Source organism: Ammospiza nelsoni, chromosome 19 (genome assembly GCF_027579445.1).
Source record: "Ammospiza nelsoni isolate bAmmNel1 chromosome 19, bAmmNel1.pri, whole genome shotgun sequence".
In the NCBI taxonomy this organism is placed as follows: Eukaryota; Metazoa; Chordata; class Aves; order Passeriformes; family Passerellidae; genus Ammospiza; species Ammospiza nelsoni.
Window position 1 is genome coordinate 7,456,533 of NC_080651.1, and position 18,498 is coordinate 7,475,030.

At 44.4% G+C, this 18,498-nt stretch overlaps 1 protein-coding gene across 1 annotated transcript in view; it reads left to right on the forward strand.

Moving 5' to 3' along the window:
• Nucleotides 1-18,498, forward strand: part of UBE2O (ubiquitin conjugating enzyme E2 O) — a 62,230-nt gene that overhangs the window by 18,585 nt on the left and 25,147 nt on the right. The window contains exon 2 of the mRNA XM_059485661.1: nucleotides 14,918-14,977. Within this exon, the coding sequence (XP_059341644.1) occupies nucleotides 14,918-14,977 (60 nt within the window). The remainder of the gene's footprint in view (nucleotides 1-14,917; nucleotides 14,978-18,498) is intronic.

Below are 18,498 nucleotides of genomic sequence, written 5' to 3' on the forward strand. Positions count from 1 at the left end.
GAATGTGAAACATTTGACAGTTTCCAAGTCAATTTTGACATCTCCAATCATGTTTTAGCATCTTCTCTAACCAGCTCTGCACTGAAATACCTTACAGGTGATGTTACTGCGTGATGTTTGTGACATTGGGCCATGAAGACACTAAAGAAATTTTCCTGCTAGGAGCAGCTTCCTGATCTATATGCAAGGTGAAAGATGCAGCAAAGCATCCCTTAAAACAGTTTTAAACTCCAGTTTGGAAAAGCCTGTGCCTTTAGTCTTTGACATTTATGGGGAAATAGTCAGCTCTGAGGTGAGTTCTGCTAACAATCAATCTCACCTTGCTTGCCTGTAAGAGGTGACCTTTCAGAAATGTTTTTAGTGAAGGGGCAGTTCCAGGTCTCTCAGAAACACTCCTCTTGTTAAAAATGGAATATTTCACAGCTTCCTGGTTGGTCTAGAAGTATGTTACTCCCCTGGGGACTCTTCAGATGCTGGGTCTCCTAAACACATAAGGCTTCCTTGAAAACTGGATTTGAGTATCCTGGGAGACATTTTTCCCAGTAATTTGTGATTGCTCTGTAGCTGTTGGGCTGTAGAGCCTGTGCAGAGCAGAGGAGCATAAAGATGTATTCCTACAAGAATTTTGTGGCTGTCTGTATGTTACATCCAGAGGAAAACAACACTGGCAAGGATTAATGCACATAGAAAGGATTTTGCCTGAAAAGATGTGTAGAGGAGACCTTAATAATCTACCTTTGAGCAGGTTTAGAATGGGAACTGTGTGTACACTGTACAAAACCAGGGAACATCTGGCTTGATTGCTCCTGTGGTTCCTGTGCCACTGCTGTGAGTGTTTACTGACACCAGGGGCTGGGTGAGTTCTGTGAGGCATCTCTGGGTGTGCTGCTTGCTTGCTTAGTTCCTAAAGAGGAGATGGGGAGAAAAGAAGATTCCCCGAGCTATAAACTTGAATTATTGCCACATCAAATATGCTGCTGAATAACTGAACCTGCAGAGTAGTGTGGAGAGGAGAGTGGTGTTTCCATGTGGATGTTGTGCTGGGTAAATGCTCTGTTGTCTCAGGCTGCTGGCAGAATCTGGAGAGCTTACAGTAAATGGTTTTGAAGTCAGCCAAGAAAACACCTGAAGGCAAAATGGTACAGGAGTGTTGTTATGATGACATTGATGAGTTTTAAATATGATGTTGAAAGCTTTGTGCCCTGGCTGAGATGGGAAGGAAGAAAAAGTCAGTCCAGTGGACTTACCTGTGCAAGGGGGGAGAAACAAGGCTTTGCTCCAGGGGCATTAAGTCAAACTCTGCAGGGCTTTAATATTTCTGTCTCTATTGTATCATAACTGTCACCAGTTCTTGCTGAGATTTTTCTCAGATTTTTTGAAAGGAATTGAAGGTTGGTTGCTTTTGTATTATGGAGTGTATAAACAGAAGGCAGTGAATTAAACCTGCTGTGGCTGGGAGATGTTTTGGTCTTCCTCCAGCTATTGTGCAGGTGGTGGATCCACCCCTCACAGAAAGGGATGTCACAGTGCAGGAGTTGCAGAAATCCAGTCATTAAATATCTGGGCTTCTGTAGCTTGGTGTATGTGTTCAGTAGGGGCTGTTCCTCCTTTTTGTAATGGCCAATACAGCATTTATGTATGTGGGGGATAACTGGAACTCTTTCAGTGAATAGAAAATGCAGCTGAGGTTTTTTGGGCAATGATGCAATTGTGCTGCATTGTCCCAGTAGCATTCACACACTCTTCTGCAGTGTGAGCTGGGGGAGTGGCTTTGGTGTTTATCACAAGCAAATGCATGCCCGGGGTACCCACGCTGGCTCTGAATTTGGGGTGCATTCTCTCTAGCATCCCAGAGGTTGCTTCAGCTGAATGTAAAGGCATTGATTGTTTATTTTTTTAAGAAATGTATGACTTAACTGTGGATACAGCTGTCTCAGAAGGAGTGTTATTTAACAGGAAGCCTTTGCTGAATGCTTGCTCTGCCTTGGAGCAAGCATTGGCTATTGTGCCTCTAAAGCAGTGTTTGCCTTTGCTCTGTGCCAGGAGGGAGAGGGGTGACCCCAGACCTCTGCCCTGGCTGTGGCCCCATGAGGAGACAGCACAACTGGTTTCCTTGTCAGCTGAATTGGAGTGTCCCCAGAGTGCTCTTAATCACTGGCTGTGGAAACTGCCCCCGAGGCCAGCCTGAGCATCCTGTATTTCTTAGCCGAGCCAGCCAGGTCCTGATCTGCCTCTGGAATCCACTGCATTCCCTCCTCGGGCTGCAGGCATTCTGTCTGTCCATGCAGTGCTCCTCCTGTCTAACAGCACTGAGGCACTGCAGTGTGGTTTGGGAGTGTGCTGTGCGTGTGAGATCATCCAGCAGTATTTCTCCAGGGGGATGCTGTGATTCCAGAGCAGGCATGAACCTCAGAGAAGGTGCAAGGGAGGCTGGGCAGCTTCATGCACTCACTGCCTGGGATTGACTTGGGAATGTGGCATGACACAGCATTTGCTGTGCTTTCAGCTACAGCTATTTATACATTGCTTTTCAGGGTTATTTTGTCTCCTCTAGGAGATTCTGTACTTGATAAAATATTCTTGCTCAAGTTTATTAAATTTGCTGAAGTTCTTAGACCTATTTGAGTATTTTAGCTCTGTGGCAATGCTCTAGCTCTGGATCCAAACAGGTCTGAATGTGAGGGAATTTTTTTCTTTAAGATATGTCTGGACTCAGCCCCCTGCAGTAATTTGACCTGCAGACTGGACTTGCATTGAGTCTCACATGTAAACTAAAACAGGCGCGCTAGGGATTTAAGGATAACACACTGATATCTTCCCTAGGAGAGAAAATGGCAGTAATTGTGGGGGGAAGGGACTCCTGTGAGGGTGGCAGTGGAGGCTCTGGGTGAAAGAAAGGGAAAGGAGAGTGGGCTGTATTACACTAACCATCCCGTGTCAACCTCCTACGTTCGGGTGTCGCATGGCTGACATCCTATCAAAGAGCTCTGGCTGTGGCCAGAATTTTAAGCAGCTTTATAAATAGTGTTGCTCAAACTGCCTGTGTGTGCAGAGACTGTGAACAACTGGGGTAGACCAAAATATTATTGGTTTAATTTTTGAACCAGTCCAAAAATGGGAGCAAGAAAGAGTAGAAACCTGAAGTGTAGGAACACCCGTGGATTATCTCATTCCTCTGCAATGCTAAGTGTACATCTGGGGGGTCTGTGAGAGAGGCAAGGCTGTGAGACTTGCAAGGCATGAATATGTGAATCTTGTCAAGGCTTCTGAAACCATTCTTTCTCTCCTACTTGCCTGACGTCTTCCTGCTTGCAGGTTATGCTGTGTCGGAATAATTGTGAACAATTAGAAGCTAATTTAAATGGCTGGTTTGTATTCACAGCAGCAGCAAATGAGCTAACCAGCTGGAAAGCAGACACGGTGATTTTCTGTTGATGTGTTTCCCTTTTGTTATTCCCTGGCAGTTTTTGCAAGGTGGATTTTTTGCTGTGGGCTAATCAGGAGTTTCTCCTGCACATTGCTGACCTGATTGCAAAGGGGAAAGGAGGATGGTTTGTGCCCTAGCACAGAGTTGCCACCAACCCAGCGGAGTCCAGTTTAGCTCAGCAAAAGAGCCCACCCTGCTTTGCTTCAGGAATGTGGAGCAAAGGAATATTTTTCATGGATACACTCTTTACTTCTCCTCTCAAAGATGTAGAAAGGTGAGGTACACTGTTGTGCCTCAGGAGTGAGTCGGCCAGCAAGAGTCACACAGATCTCCTCACAGCATCTTTGTCCTCTGAAAGGCAGATGGGGTCTAAGCAGCCTCACTCTTTCCTCCAGATCTGGCATGTGCCCCAAATGCAGCTCAGAGTGGCCAGTGACTAATTTCTGTGCTGCTGATGCTGTTCAGATGGCATCCCCATCCATCCAGGTCCAGCAAAAACCTGGAAAACCTGTTGCATATTAACTGCCATCTCCTTCCCAAGGCAGCAATTTAAAGAATTCTTTTGCTTCAGGTAAATGAAAGAGCTGCTGGACAGGCTGTTTTTGAACACAAGGAGGAGCACAGCTTAAAGTTAAAACAGTGGGCTGTTAGGAATCCTGGAAATCCAGACTGAAATGGGGATCTCTTCTTCCTATCACACTGGGTGTGTCAGCATCCATGTGAGCTCCTCAGGGGAGTTTTCTCTAGCAGTGAAATTCATCTCCCTTAGAGCTTCTCAGATGCTGCCAGGAGAGCTGCACAGCCTTTGCTGTCACCTGCATGGTCAGATGTTCTCCAGGGTCCGTGCAGCCATTCCTTAGGTCCTGCTGGAAGCAGACATCTCTTGTCACACTTGAGGCACTGGGGCTCTGTGGAGCTGCTGGGTTCTCACAGCAGTTTTTCCTGGGGGTTGCTGCCTCTCATCTGTATTTTGGGTGAGGCTTTACTGCAGGAGTGTTGAGCAGCCTCTGTGAGCAGTGCTGGCTGATGGAGAGGCAAAGTGATGTCCACTTTGCTGCTTGCTGCTCTCAGCCAGCTTCTCCTGTGCCTGTAACTCTGCTCTCCTGTGGTTTTCCTCAGGTAACAGTGCCATCTGGTGCTGGAGCACTGCTCTTGGTCAGGCTTTCCTCAAGTGCTCAGGCAGAGGTGATAGCAGAGCAGAATTGCCTTACTCAGCCATCTCACTGTCACCAGGTGGGAGGGGGTGTCCTGTGATGGTCTGGGCTTTGGGGATATTGCACCTGCACATGATCCTTTTGTCTTTTCTGTTTAACACTTGATGTTCCCAGAACTGCTCTACAAGAAGACTGAGTGCATGAGGCAAGAAGTGCAAACACTTAGGAGGGTGATAATTTTTTACTTAAAACTGCTGCTAAGAACTGAAATCCAACATTTAGATTAAATCCTGTAACTGGGGACATATTTGAAAGATTCCCTGTAGGGCTCTAAGTGACTTCCTAGTCACTAAATCTTCTCTTGAAAGATCTTTACATATTTTCTATTCATAGCCATGTACTTTTAAACTTTACCTTTCTATATCTTTATGCTGAGCATTATTATATTCACACTTTCTGAATTATTTTTACTTTATTATTTTTATTTCTTCTAAAGTTTTGCAAACCTTTTTGCAGACACAGGGTTTGATTGTGTTCTACATGAAAATCCTGATTATTGGTTGATGGGAGTGAAAATATGGAATGTGCTGTTTGAACAAACAGCACTTGGTGACAAGGTTAGCGAAATTCAAACTCTTGTGTAATTTTTCTTTAGATACCAGGTTGTCTTTGCTGCTTTACCCCTTTTTCAGGTATCCAAGCCAGGCTGGCACCATGTGAGTGTGTGGTGGTGTTGGACATTTACACACCAGATAGAAAAGTGAGGCTGAGGATACTGAAAAGCTGTGAGTGGCTGTTGTTTATGCAGCTTTGCTTGTCTACTTCCAGGATCCTCCTCTCTCCCAGGCACATTCTCTCTTCTGGGAAATGCTCCCAAACCTGCTTATTTTCCTGTAAATAATAACAACCCAGTAATCTTCCTGTTCTCTTATCTCCCTTCCCTTGAACTACTGCCTTGTACTTCTTTTTCAGAATGGTGTGTTCACTGGGCCAGGGAATCTGTGTTGTAGTGTTTTCTAAAATGTCATGTAAATATGCAGAACCACAGAAGTGATTTGTTGTCAGTAAAATAAATATATTTCTTGGACAAGGGAAATCCAAGTAGAAGGTTTACTTTTGCTTAGCAAAAGATTTCTGTTAAAGCCATATTCTTCTGCTCCAAAGCACAGCATTTACCCACATTATAGTTACAGTGAAATTTTGTTTCATCCATTGATTTATTCAGACTTTTCAACTAATTTCTGCCTCTTGGCAAAGAAAAGTAGAATATTTCAGTGTCTTTCTGCCAGGAGGCTCAAAGGTGATATTTGTTGGGAGGAGGGGAAGATCCTGCATTGTTTGGCTATGTCTGAACGACCAAAACTTTGCTGTGGAAGGAATTTTGTACTTTATTATCCAAAAATAATGTGGAAGACAAAAATAAAAATAGCTTTTGTGGTCAGAATATGAACAGGAACAAAAGTAGCTACAAGTCCATTGGGGATCAATGTGAAAATAGGGGAGACTCAGGAAGCTTCAGCCTGCGGTTGGAAGAGACTCAACTGAGTGACTTCAGGTTTCTGTGTCTCCATAATATATCAGAAAGACAAATTACTGAGCTGTCACTTTGTCTTACAAGAACTGCAGGTCCCCAGGGAGGCTTCACAGCTTTGGGAGATTATCAGAACTAATGACACAGCTGGATTTTGAACTGCTGTGTTCCAAGGCTCCCTGCACCTCTGGCAGTGTCAGAAGGGAGCAGTGATGTGGAGGCAATGATCTGGCTCTCATTTTTCAGGTTGCCTGCTCTCCTGTGGGTGTCACAGAGATTTCTCTTCTTTGCTGCCTGCCACAAACTCAACTCTCCTGTTGTTTACACAGGTGCTGCCCGGCTCTGGCAGCCCTGGGTACAATTTGTGTTTAATTAGATAAAAAATCATGGTCTCTTAGTACAGGGGGCTTGGAGATTTGTGACAGACAAGTGTGTTTTAGTTTGTGCTGGCCTGGGGCTGGAAACTGCTGTGTTCATCCCTACCGCTGATGGAATCTTCATGAGCTAATTAGGAAATTCTGCTTTAGGCCATGCCTTTTTCTTGTTTCCTGAAAAAAAAATTTCAAACTGTACAATCAATCCAGAGTAGTTTGCAGGTAACAGGCACTACTTGGGGTTGGCTTAGTGGTGAATCTCAGTTTGTGCTGAATGTTGGATGATTGGCACATTCAGAGCTGCTGCTTGCATGAACAAAGGAATTGTGATCTGTGATCAGGGGACTGCCTGCAGGTAGAGCTGCTGTGGTGCAAAGCTGTCTTGGTTTCATCTCAGCCTCTGTGAAATGTTCTCAAACATCTATTTCAGATCAGGGCAGCATTTTAGCACCCCACTGCCTACCCCTGTGCTGTCCTTGTGTACCTGGAGTTAATCATCAACCTGACCTTTCACAGGGGGGTGTTTTGCACTGCCCAAAGCAGCCTCATGAGCAAGCTTTTGGACTCTTGTACAGGATACAGGAAACAAAGATCCTGCTCACTGTCCTTCCCTTGCTTTGACCAAACCAAAGGAACTGTGTGTTCCTCAGTCACTCAAGGCTCTTCAGAGTTAGTTCAGTTTGAACAAATTTTTAATCTCCTGATGCAATTCCTAAGTAACTTAAATATTTTCTCCTTTTGTGGTTCTTTGAGTGCTTTTAGATGACAAGCAATATACATGATACATAAAAAATACATATGTATATACAATATATATATATAGTAGATATATATTATGTATTATATAATATATATACATATATGAATATATTATATATAATATTATAAAAATGCAGACTGATGCTGAAGTGAAATGGGTGAAAATCTCCATGTGTCTACAGGTTGTCCAGAGAAGCTGTGGCTGCCCCATCCCTGGAAGTGTTTATGGCCAGGTTGGACAGGGCTTGGAGCAACCTGGGATAGTGGAAGGTGTCCTTGCCCATGGCAGGGGTGGAATGAGATGGTTTTAAAGTCTCTTCCAATCCAAACCATCCTATGATTTAAAGGTGTGAGTTAGGTGGTAGGGCAGTGACCAGCTCAGTTCTGTGCTATGAACCACACAAACTACTCTGACATGTAATAATTGTGCAGGTGAAGGTTTAGACCTTGCCCCAGAGGGTTTAGTTCTTCTGTAAGTAATGCAGAAATCTCCACAGCCTCCTGAGATTTTGAATTTTTTGTCTGGAAGAGCCACAGACTACTTTGCTTGCCATGTAGGAGTAGCCAGGAGTTGTCACAGGCAGAACTTTGTACCAATCAGTGCAAAAGATTTATTTTCATATTTTTGCAGCTGCATCCCTCAAGGGTTGTTTTTAAAACCCTCTGTATTGGTGTAGCTCATTGTTCAGCTGTTCTGGGTAGTAGAATTTTAGTTCTTAGGAGTCTAAAGTTTCTGTTAGTCTGTCTTCTGTCCCATTTGCTCATCTTTCTTTCCCATAAAAACCCAGTGTGGCTGGGAAACTCCAGTTAGAAGTGAAACAACATGTGGCACTTTAAATGTCACAGTGTGAATCAGCTCTGAGCTTCCAGGGAATTCTCTGCTGTTGCTTTTCCTTCTCTCCTTGTTTTTCACAACTGCTCATGTGCAATGCAATCTGATCAATGTAACACAAATCTTTCACTGGAGGTGAACTTTGGATATGAAACATATTTTTCCAACAGTAAAATGTGATGCCATTGGTAATGTTTTGATGCTGAAAAGATATTAAAATATCTTGGCTTCAGATCTTCTGGGTCATTGAATTTCTGAACCTGTGTCATCTAACTTGGTGTATCCATGCTATATTTGGACAGCTGACTTGCTTTTTTAGACACTTCATCTAGATTTAAAATAGAAACAGCTTGTGTTGAGTTGATTGCTACACTTCTGTTTTAGCTGTTTGGGTGTGTAATCAGACCTTGGAATTAAAAAATAAGAGCTGGGGGTTGCTATGTTGGGTTGGCTGCTGCCAGTTGTGCTCCCTCCTGCCCATTTCCATGAGCACCCACCCCAGAGCCCTTCCAGGGCCAAGGCAGCTCTGGAGCTGCTGTTTTCTCCTGATACCCGGGGCTGGTGGTGGCCAGGAGCTGCTTCATGTAGTAAGGAAGTTTGCTCTTAACCTCCAGTAAGAGCCTGGCACTGGTCCCAGTCACAGCCCAGTGCATCTGGTGAGATTTCCAAGCCACAGCTTCAGGACTGGAGGAGGAAAGGATCTGTTTACTTTTGGGTTTAGAAACCAGGCATGGGAGCTGTGGTACCTCATGTCCTGTTTCAGGTGCTGAGAGGCTGTCCAGGGCTTTCAAAATACCTCCAAGGAGTCTCTGTCAGCTCAGTGAAGCAAGGTTTTACCTTTTCCCAGCACCAGGCATTTGGGTTTAGCTTTACCTGGTTATGGGGTGTGGTGCTGAGGTTTGGAGGGGTCTGTCATGCCTTGTTACCTGTTGCTGCAGTGGTTGCTTTCCCTGTGCTTTGCTCGTAACCTGTGGGGTTTCTTCTTCTTCTGAGCATTGATGTTTCAAGTTTCCATGGCAACTTCCAAGCTCTCAAGTAGATGTTGTCCATTCAAAACAGAATGTTAATGTGGTGATTGTAGGACAGTGACAGCCCTGGTTTCCCTGCAGGAATGTCCCAGGGAGTGGATTAATTTTTAACTGCAGAACGTTTCAGATATTGACTTGCTAGGAGAACTCTCCAGTGCAACTTTAAAAAAACCTCCATCTGTGTGAGTCTAAAGTTCTACCTGTTGATGTAGATCACAATTTTTGTCTATTGGCACAAAAAGACAAGTGTGACATGTTTTCTATGGATAAAACCTTGGCTTGACTAGAAAGGAGGCCAGAAAATGATAATACATCTAAAAAGGCATTATTATATTATTATTTTTTCCCCTCGCACTTTCTTTCTTAGTCTCATTGAGAGAATTCAAAAAAGGCTTCACAAAATTGCAAGCAATTTCTTCTTTCTTTTCTTTTTTTTTGGTTTTTTTTTGTTTGTTTTTTTTTTGGTGGTTTGTTTTTTTGGTTTTTTTTTTTTTTTTTTTTGTGTACAGTTGTAGGTGCAGAGCCTGGGAGCAGTGCTTGCAATGAGATCAGTTCCACAAGATGTGCAAGGGGAGGGTTGGGACCTGTGAGATGGGCAAGGAGCCCAGAGTGAGCAGAAGTGACAGGTCTGTGCAGGTCACAGCCTGGCCTCTGTCCTTGTGGTGGCCCCTGCTGTCCAAGTCCTTGTTTAAAACCTTTGTTTAAGTCAGGAGGCAGAAGCAGCTTTCATAACAGAAAATTCACTTCTGAGTCAGCTGGATGAACATCTCAACCATCAGCAGCAGTTCAGGTTTACATACAGAGTTTCACATCCAGCATTGTGCTTTCCTCCTTTTTTTGTGGTGCCTTGTATTGTCATTTTTATAAGCAGATACCAATGTGTGTGTGCTGCTTTTTCTCCTCCATCTGTAGAGCTTATTTCCAGAGCTCTTGTTTTGGAGGATGAAATTCAGGATGTGTCTGGAATAGAAAGTGATGTTGTCACCACAGTGATTGCGTTGGAGGCAGAGGCTGTGGGTTCCCACTGTCACCCTTGAGCAAATATCATTCTTTATTGGTCAGACACTGCAGTTCTTCAGGTTGGAAAAGACCTTTGAGTTCTCATTAACTCAGCATTGCCAAACCCACCACTAAATGATATCCCCAGGTGTTACAGCTGCACATCTTTCAAATCCCTCCAGGGATGGTGACTGCCACTTCCCTGTGCCAGTGCCTGACAGCCCTTTTGATGAAGAAATTTTCCTAATATCCAGTCTGAAGCTCTCCTGGCACAAGGTGAGGCTGCTTCCTCTTGTCTTGGTACTTGGGAGAAGAGCCTGACCCCACCTGGCTACAGCTTCTATCAGGGAGTTGCAGACAAGGAGGAGATCCCTCTGAGCCTGCCTTGCTCATCTAATTGGTTCCCTGTCAGTAAATTTCCCAAGTCCAGTATTCCCTCAGCTCTTTCTCTGAATTGACTTTTAATGGTGATTTATGGAAGAAATGAAGCTACCTCTAGCCCTTTGCAGGTAGAACACACCCAATAAACTCAAGATCCCGAAGTTAAAGGAAGAAGAAATGAGCAGAGAAAATAGAAAACCAACCACTACCATCAACAACAAAAAATACAGAGGGACATCAGTTTACCATCAAAAAGTGCTAAACCTGTTCCTACAAGTTTTCACCCAAATGAGAGGTGTGCTATTGTTCAGGCTGGAACTTCTTTGTGATATTAAGTCTTCAGGGCAGGATACCTATGAAAAGATTTGAGGCACATCTGTGCATTGTCCTGCTGCTGCTGCAGATGGCGGGTTGGAGGTGGTGGAGAAGCCCATCAGGGCATGGAAGGAAGAAGACTTGGGAAATTTGTAGGGTTTGCCAAAGTAAAGGCCAAAGGAGGAAAGGAGCTCCCTCAGCTGCTCCAGAATCTGAGACAGCACTGGCCAAGCATGAGCTGTAACAGGGAGGGCTGGCTTTGGCAGGCATTGTACTGAATTACCACCTGGCAGAATTACCACCTTGTTTCTCCTAAAGTGAAACACCAGGGCTCCTGCCCCATGCAGAAAAGAAACTGTGGGGATAGCAAAGGAAGGGATGTGCTGGCAGTAGGTGTGAACGAGTTGTCCTTTCTCCTGGGTTGGATAAAACATTCTGAGGGATGGTGACACCGCTGTGAGGTACCAGTGATGTTACAAACAAACCTAAATTGCTGATTACTGAGTTAAAGCTCTGCTTTAGTTATGCAGAGAGAGACCAGGGATTTAAGCTACTGCTGAGGATCTCCAGTACTCATTTTGTTTGGATTCACACCACCCAGGGCTGTTTGTCCCTATACCAATCCCAGCAACTCCCACAGTATTTACCCCTGAACTTCAGAAGTGATTGTTGCTTATTTACCTGCCACAATATTTGGCATTTGTGGCTAGTCCAAATCATCAAAGTAAATTGTTCTGGGTTTGAGCTCTTGTCAGCAGGGAGCTCTTGGAGAGGAAAATTGGCACCAAATCTTGCATTTGTTCAAGGGAGTTGAGAGATTAAACCCAGAGAGTTACAGTGGGAGTTTAGCCCACCCCTGCCTGGGGATGTTTGCACCTCACTGCCAAATTGTTTGCTAAAGTGGGAATTCAGTTTTCTGTCACAGACATCTCTTAACCTCTGCTGTTAGTTTAAACAAACAAAACTCAAAACCACAAAGATTTCGTTTCAAATGACAAGTTTGTAATAAAAAATTAGGCAAGTGGATGAAAGCAGAAAGCTCCCAAGGCTTAATGAGCTAATGCTCAGTGGAAGTGTCAGTCCTTTCCCATTCTGCCCAGTTCCCGGTGTGAGCCCTGATGGCTCCCTTATTTTGTTTGAGGTGAGATGACTCAGCTGAGAAGGGGGATGTGGTCCTGTTGGTGCTTGTTCTTTATGCAGAAAATCAGAATTTGTGTACTCCTCCTACTGTGTGGTTTGAGAGCATCATCAGCCCTGCTAAAGTATCAGGTGTTCTCCAGATTGCAGCTGCTGCCTTTTGATGAGTAAATTTGCTGTGGAGCTCAAGCACTGATTCAGTGCTGAGCACCAGGAGTACCTGAATAGCAAAGGAAACAAATGGGGGCCAGAGCTGCTCTGCCACTTCTTTGTGCAGTCAAGGCCCTAAGGAGCATTACTGACCCCAGACTGGGTGTGTCACCCTCTTCACCAGGGTAAAATGTGTGTGTAGTGATGGGTGTCTTTGATTTGCCTTATTTAACATTTGTAGTAGTGAATTTATGTTTTAAAAAGCAACACAAAACACATCTTGAGGAGGGAGCTCAGCTTGGCATACAGGAGCATAGGATTCCTCAGAGCATCTCTGGGAAACTGCTGTTTCTCATTCTTGGGGCTATTACTGAGGCACGTGGCTAGAACAGAAACCCAGCCATGTTAATACTGACTCTCACAGAGGTAAATATAGCAGCTGTGAGGACCTATTTTAAAAGTGCTTGTGCAACAGAATTCCCTCAGTGCTGTCCATCAGTTGATGATCACATTGCTCTGGGTGTGACAGAGGACAGGAGGAATCACTGAACTGTTGTGTTCATCAGCAGCCATCCCAGCTCACTCTGGTTGGGTTTTTTGTGGGTTTTGAGTCTTTTGTGACATGACAGACCTGTGAAGTATTTATTGTTGATGCTGGCTTTCTGCCTGCTCCTGGGCTTGCTTTTTCTTGCCGCTGAGACAGGTGGGTCTGGCACATGAAGCTGAAAATAGTGGTGCCTTTAAAAGCCAAGAGACCTGAAAATAGGTTAAATATAGTTCCCCTGTAGAGGAAGTTTTATGCTTTGCTTTGGGAAGAATTTGTATGATTATATTCTTGAGGCATGATCACAAAATGGGGATGCTGCTGATTGACAGCTTCTGGGATTTACCAGCATTGAGTAACCCAAAGATGCTGCTGCTGCTGCTGGGTAACATCAAATCATCTTCATGATCTGGGTTCTTCAGATGCTGCATCATAGGAACAGTGTGGCTGAGTGATGTGTTGAAACATAATGCATCAATTTAAGCCCTAATGCATTTTGAAATTAAAGTATCATCATACACTTGGAGCTGTGCAGTGAGAATACTTCAGTTACAGTACCCAAACTGCTGCTCATGCTTGAGTACTTACTGGAATGTAAATGTTGCAGCCTAATTCTGGATTTTAAAAGGCTGCCTATACCGTACTTACTTTAACAAATAATTTTAGAAAGCTGTATAAAAATTGATGTCTATCTATATACCACAGTGGGATGTGGGAGGCAGTGAAAACACTTCTACAATCTGGAAATGTGCTGTGGGCTTCAGGTTTCCCACTCCAGTGTGGTTCTGACTCCAGAAGTGGGGTCTAAAAGCCTGCCTGGCTGGGTCTCTTCCCCTCTTACTGAAACACACGGTCAAGAAGATGATAAATACTCAGGTTTATAATCTTCTAATATAAAATAATAAAACCTCCTTTGGTTTAATTCCAGCTCCTGTTCTTGGATTATAGATTTGTCTAATTTTGCAAAGCAGGCTGTAAGCCAGGGAGTGGGTTAGGATGAAATGCTGACAGAGCAGAGTGGAGTTCAGGCTGGGATGAACAAGGAAAAGGCAGGAACGCAGCAGCAGTGGCAAGGCTGGTTCTGAAAGTGACTCATGAGAGAGGCTCTGTCCCTGGTGGTGCATTCATGTGGCACTTCCCAGAGCACAGGGTGTGGAATGAGTGTATTTACAGGGCTCAGTGATGTACCAATGCAAATGAGTTCTGGACCCTGAAATGCAGATGAGGCTTCTCCCTGCTCAGCAGAGGGAGATTTTAGCTGAGTTACTGGGAGGCTGAGCAAGCCTGAAATTGGAGTTCAGCCTTGTGGCCTCAGTAGGACATCATCCCTCATGTAGCATTCCAGTGTGTTCGATGGCAGCTGCATTTTGTAGTTTGAAGCTGTTGAAAACACTTAATGGAATAGCCTGCAAGGAGTTTTAAGGTCACTGAAACAGCTGGATGACGGGCCACTTTTGGAAGGACATCACTTGGTTGATCACTGGAGATCCATCAAGGGATCAATTCCCTTTCCAAGAGCCCTCCTGGTGCCCTCAGGTCTGTGTCAGCTATGGGTACATAAGGATGTTCCAACCACATCCTTTATTACCAGAATGAGCTCTTTGCCAGCAAGTGCTTTAGCAGGAGCTGGAGTAAGCAGTGCTTTTTTATCCCTGGTCTTATTGATGTTTTGTTACCTGTGTGTACCTGAGAGCTTTTAAGTCCAGAAACAGCCATTTCTTTTCCTTTTCTTTTTTTCAAGACAAGTGTTTCCTGCAGTGGATTTGTCACCTATTCCCTGCCAGCCAAGACTTTTTACTGTACAGGACCTTGTTTGTGTCCCAAGCCAAATAGGCTTTCCACAGATATTTGGGAGTATCTTTGGTGAAAACTGTGCAGGATGAGACACAGAGCTGTGATGTGATGTGCTGCTTTGTGCCTCTTCTGTCTTCTCTACTGCATAAACTGGATGTGGGTAGGAAATAATGCGTGGTCGAGGAAGAGGAGAGGGAGACTTGAGGGGATGAATGAGTCAATGTCTGCACCCTTTTTGATGTGTCTGCTGACTTAGAGCACAGTCATGGATGGATCCCCTGCTTGCTGATGTCAGATCTGTCAACTGGGTTTTGCAACTGTGCCAAGGGGATTAACTATGTGTGTGGAAGTGCCTCAGCATCCTCCACTGCAATCCTCCTCAGTCTGGAGGATTGGGATACTGTGCATTTGTATTTGTCATGTTATTTCTGACTGAATATCATCTGGGGTCAGCACTAAAGCCAATCTCTCTCTCTCTCTCTCTCTCCTTAGCTGAAACTTGAAGATCGCTCAGTGGTCCCTCGAGATGTGGTCAGACACATGAGCTCCAGTGTAAGTGCTTTTTTTTTTCCTTTGTCCTTTTTGATTGTGATACTGCTGCATGGATTTCTAGGACTTGCCAAATTGCCTGAATGGAGCTGGACAGTAATGCTTTGAGCATGTTCTATATTTAGTGTGTTGGATGGACTTAGCTGCCTCCAGTGAAAATGGAATTCTGCTAAGGCTGCTCTCTACAGTTGCGTATCTGCAAAGGTCTCCTGAGCAAGCAATCCTGGGCAGGAGACAAGAAGCCTGTCTGCCCTGCCATTATTAAAGTTTTACATTCATCCATTCTGAGTTGTGGGGACTGTGGACCTGCTCTCCCAGTAAGAGGGAGATTGGAGTGGGGGCAGGTCCCAGTTCCACTGCTTGCCTTTGCCTCTGTTTTCTCTGATAGAGAATTTGGAGGGAATATTTTCAGACACACCTCTCAATCTACAGTAAGCAGCATCTTTTCCAGCTTCTCCCAGAAATTCAGCAAACCAAACACTGCTGGAGCATCCAACACAGCTAGGTTGACAGAGAGCAAGCTGGTTCTTAAACAGCAGCTGATAATTGTTCCCTTTGCTCTTTCTGCATGCTGTTCTATGCCCCAGCCCCTCTGCTCTAGTTGTATGGCACTTGTGCCTATCAGAGATGTGTGGATTTGGGTTTTGTGTAGGGAATACTGGGGAGCTTGTTGAGTATTGATGATCAGATGGGATTTGCACTCTTTAGGAGCTCAGCAAGGTTGGCAATTTCTTGCTGTGTCTCAGAGCTAACCTCTAACCCTGAGCCATATGGCCCTGCCATGTGTTTGCCTCTTCTTCTCTTGACTTGCTTCCAGCAATGTGGCTACCAAGGCTGTGCTGAAGGAAGCAGCTGGCCACTAACTGCTGCAGTTGTACCACATGGTGTGCAGCCTGGTACAGGGACAGAGAAGGCTCTTCTCTGACCTGTCTGCCTTGTTTGGGTTTTTGTTATTTTTAAATAAAGCCTTTTTTGTCAATTAATAGAAGTAAACCCACCCCCTTTTCCACAGAATATTACAAAGAAGAAAAAAAAAAAAAAGGAATGAGAAGCTTGAATAATAATTTGAAAATTGCTGAAGCAAAGTATTTCCTTAAGAAATTTAATAGTTGTTTGAAGTGGAAATTTGAAGTCAACATATTTTTCTAAAACTGCAGCTTTATGGAAGAGTTCTCATCCAAAACAATGAGCAGGTAGCAACTGGAATTATAGGCTGTTAACAGTGTTGTACCTGGCACAGCTGGAGCTGTCAGAATGTTCTTCTCACTCAGGGGGATGCTTTGAGTCCTGTCTCTCAGCTGTTTGTTATCCAATGCTTCTTAAAGTCATTTTAAGCTTTCAGGACAGCAGGTTGTTCTCCTCTTGGCAAACATGGATGTGCTGCTTTTGTTTGCAATTTCCATTCTCATTTGAGCAGAAATAGGCTCCCCTGGCTTGCTGCACATGCTTTGGTAGATATGTACCCAGCAGTTGTCTTGCACATTCATTTTTGTTGGTTTGCATGTTTAAATAATGGTATTTGCTTGACCCTTGTGCCCAGAAATTTCATTTTTTTAATTGATGGAATGGTGAGATTATAACTCAATTTCTTCTCTCTGTTGAAAAGCGTAACAAGTTTCTAAATGTTAGTGGGGGTAAATTAAACAATAAGCCCCCTTTATTCCAAAGAAAACCTTCACTTGTTAACAGATATATTCCAAAAATTACAGGAGCTTTTAAAATAGAAAACCTGCAAGTCAGCCTGCCAAATTCAGGATGTGGGATGGTTGCCCTGTGCCAGTTGGCCTGGCAAGTGGAGAATGTGGAACTTATTCTGTATTCAAGACACTCTCTTAGGGCTTGTTTTTAACCTTGAGCCAGAAGGACTCAAAATCCTCTGTTCCTCAAGAGAGGAGAGCTGACTCAAAATCCATGTGCTTCTCATTGAGCACTGAGTGTGGGGAAAAAACTTCTTCGGGGGAAATGCATAAAATGAGATCATTTTCACTCAATGCAGTTGGGCCTGAAAGTCTAATCCAGCTGGATGAGAAGCAGGAGAAGTGGCAGAGGTAATTTTTCCAGGTAATATGCTAATTTGTGGAAAAGGTAAGAAATAGATCTGTAATCTGTCAGACACCTGGATTTTGTTGTTTCAAAGGATTCTGGGCTATGCTGTTCCTTTTTAACAAAGGAATAAGAGTGGTGTAAAGATCCTCTTATTAGAAAAGAGTGCTGAGGGAAAGAGTGGAAGGATGGGAGGTGGAAGATGTGGGATTGATGGCTGGAATTGATGGCTGTGTTTGCAGAGCTGCTGGGCTCTTGGATGGGAATTTGCTGGTCTGCCTTAAAGCCTTGTCTCTGATGGGGAAGGAATCAATTCACTGCTTAAATATTCAGTATCTCCAGTGTGGTGCATGATGTCAGGGTACCAGAAGAAGCAGAAACAAGGTCTAGGGAGTGCACTCAGTTGTGGAGTGAGTGAGGCTTAAACCCATCAGCTCTCCTCATTCAGCTCTACTCATTCAGGGAGCGTTCAGTTGCCTCCCTTTTCCAGTTCTGCTGTTGGAATTGATGGAAATGGATTTTTGTAACAGAGCTGTGAAATGTCAGCTCGTTTCATTTGGCCCCTCCTTTAACGGGATCAGCTAATGAAAGGATGGGTGTGCTTGAGCTGTGCCCAGCTGAGGACCTGCCTTGGAAGATGAGACAAGTTGGCAATGTCTCTCTGGGACTGCACTGCTGAGCACTGCTATAAACTCAGAGTGATTCAGCAGAACCCCTCAGCCTGCAAATCTGCATCCTCTGCCACAGGCTGATGTTTCATGTGACAGAGAAATAAGTGAACTCATAATAAAGGAAGGTTCAGTGGCAGGTGAGGGAGGAGAGCTGTGATTTGACAGCCCTGTAGGTCCTAGGGCTGCTCACAACATTGATCTTTGCTTTCTTAACCACAGACAGGGCTCTGTACTTGCTCAAGCATTTTATAACTGGAAGGAGAAGCAAGCTGAGCTAAACCTGTTGCTCTTGGCCATGACTAGTAACACCCAGCTGTGTTAGGTGAGAGGCACCTTTAGGGTGGTGCAGGTGCCTTCTCCATGGGGAAACTCTTTTAGAGAACAGGCAGAAGGATGCTGGATCACATCAGCCACTCCAGTCCTGGTTTTGTTGCTTGCTGTACTTTCACCATCCATTAAAGGGATTTTAGACCAGGAGACAATATGATCCACAGAAATCACAGGTGTTAGATTGTATCATGTCTCAGAGCTGCTGTCGTGTTGGCTGCTGATAAAGGAAAAAAATTAATTTTGAAATGTGCAGTGTAGGGCAAGGAATTTGTTTCTGGAGGGGTTTTTGGTTCTGACTAACAAATAGTCTAAAACACAGGGCCTGAACTGCAAAGCACAGCCAGAGGATGGTGTGGGTATACTTGTTTTAGCTGACTGTGGAGGAAAAGCAGGGCAGGTGGCTGTGCTGCAGGCTGCAGAAGCTGTGGGTTTGTTGAGCAGGTGCCACTTCTGAGCAGGCCTCACTCATCCCACACCTCA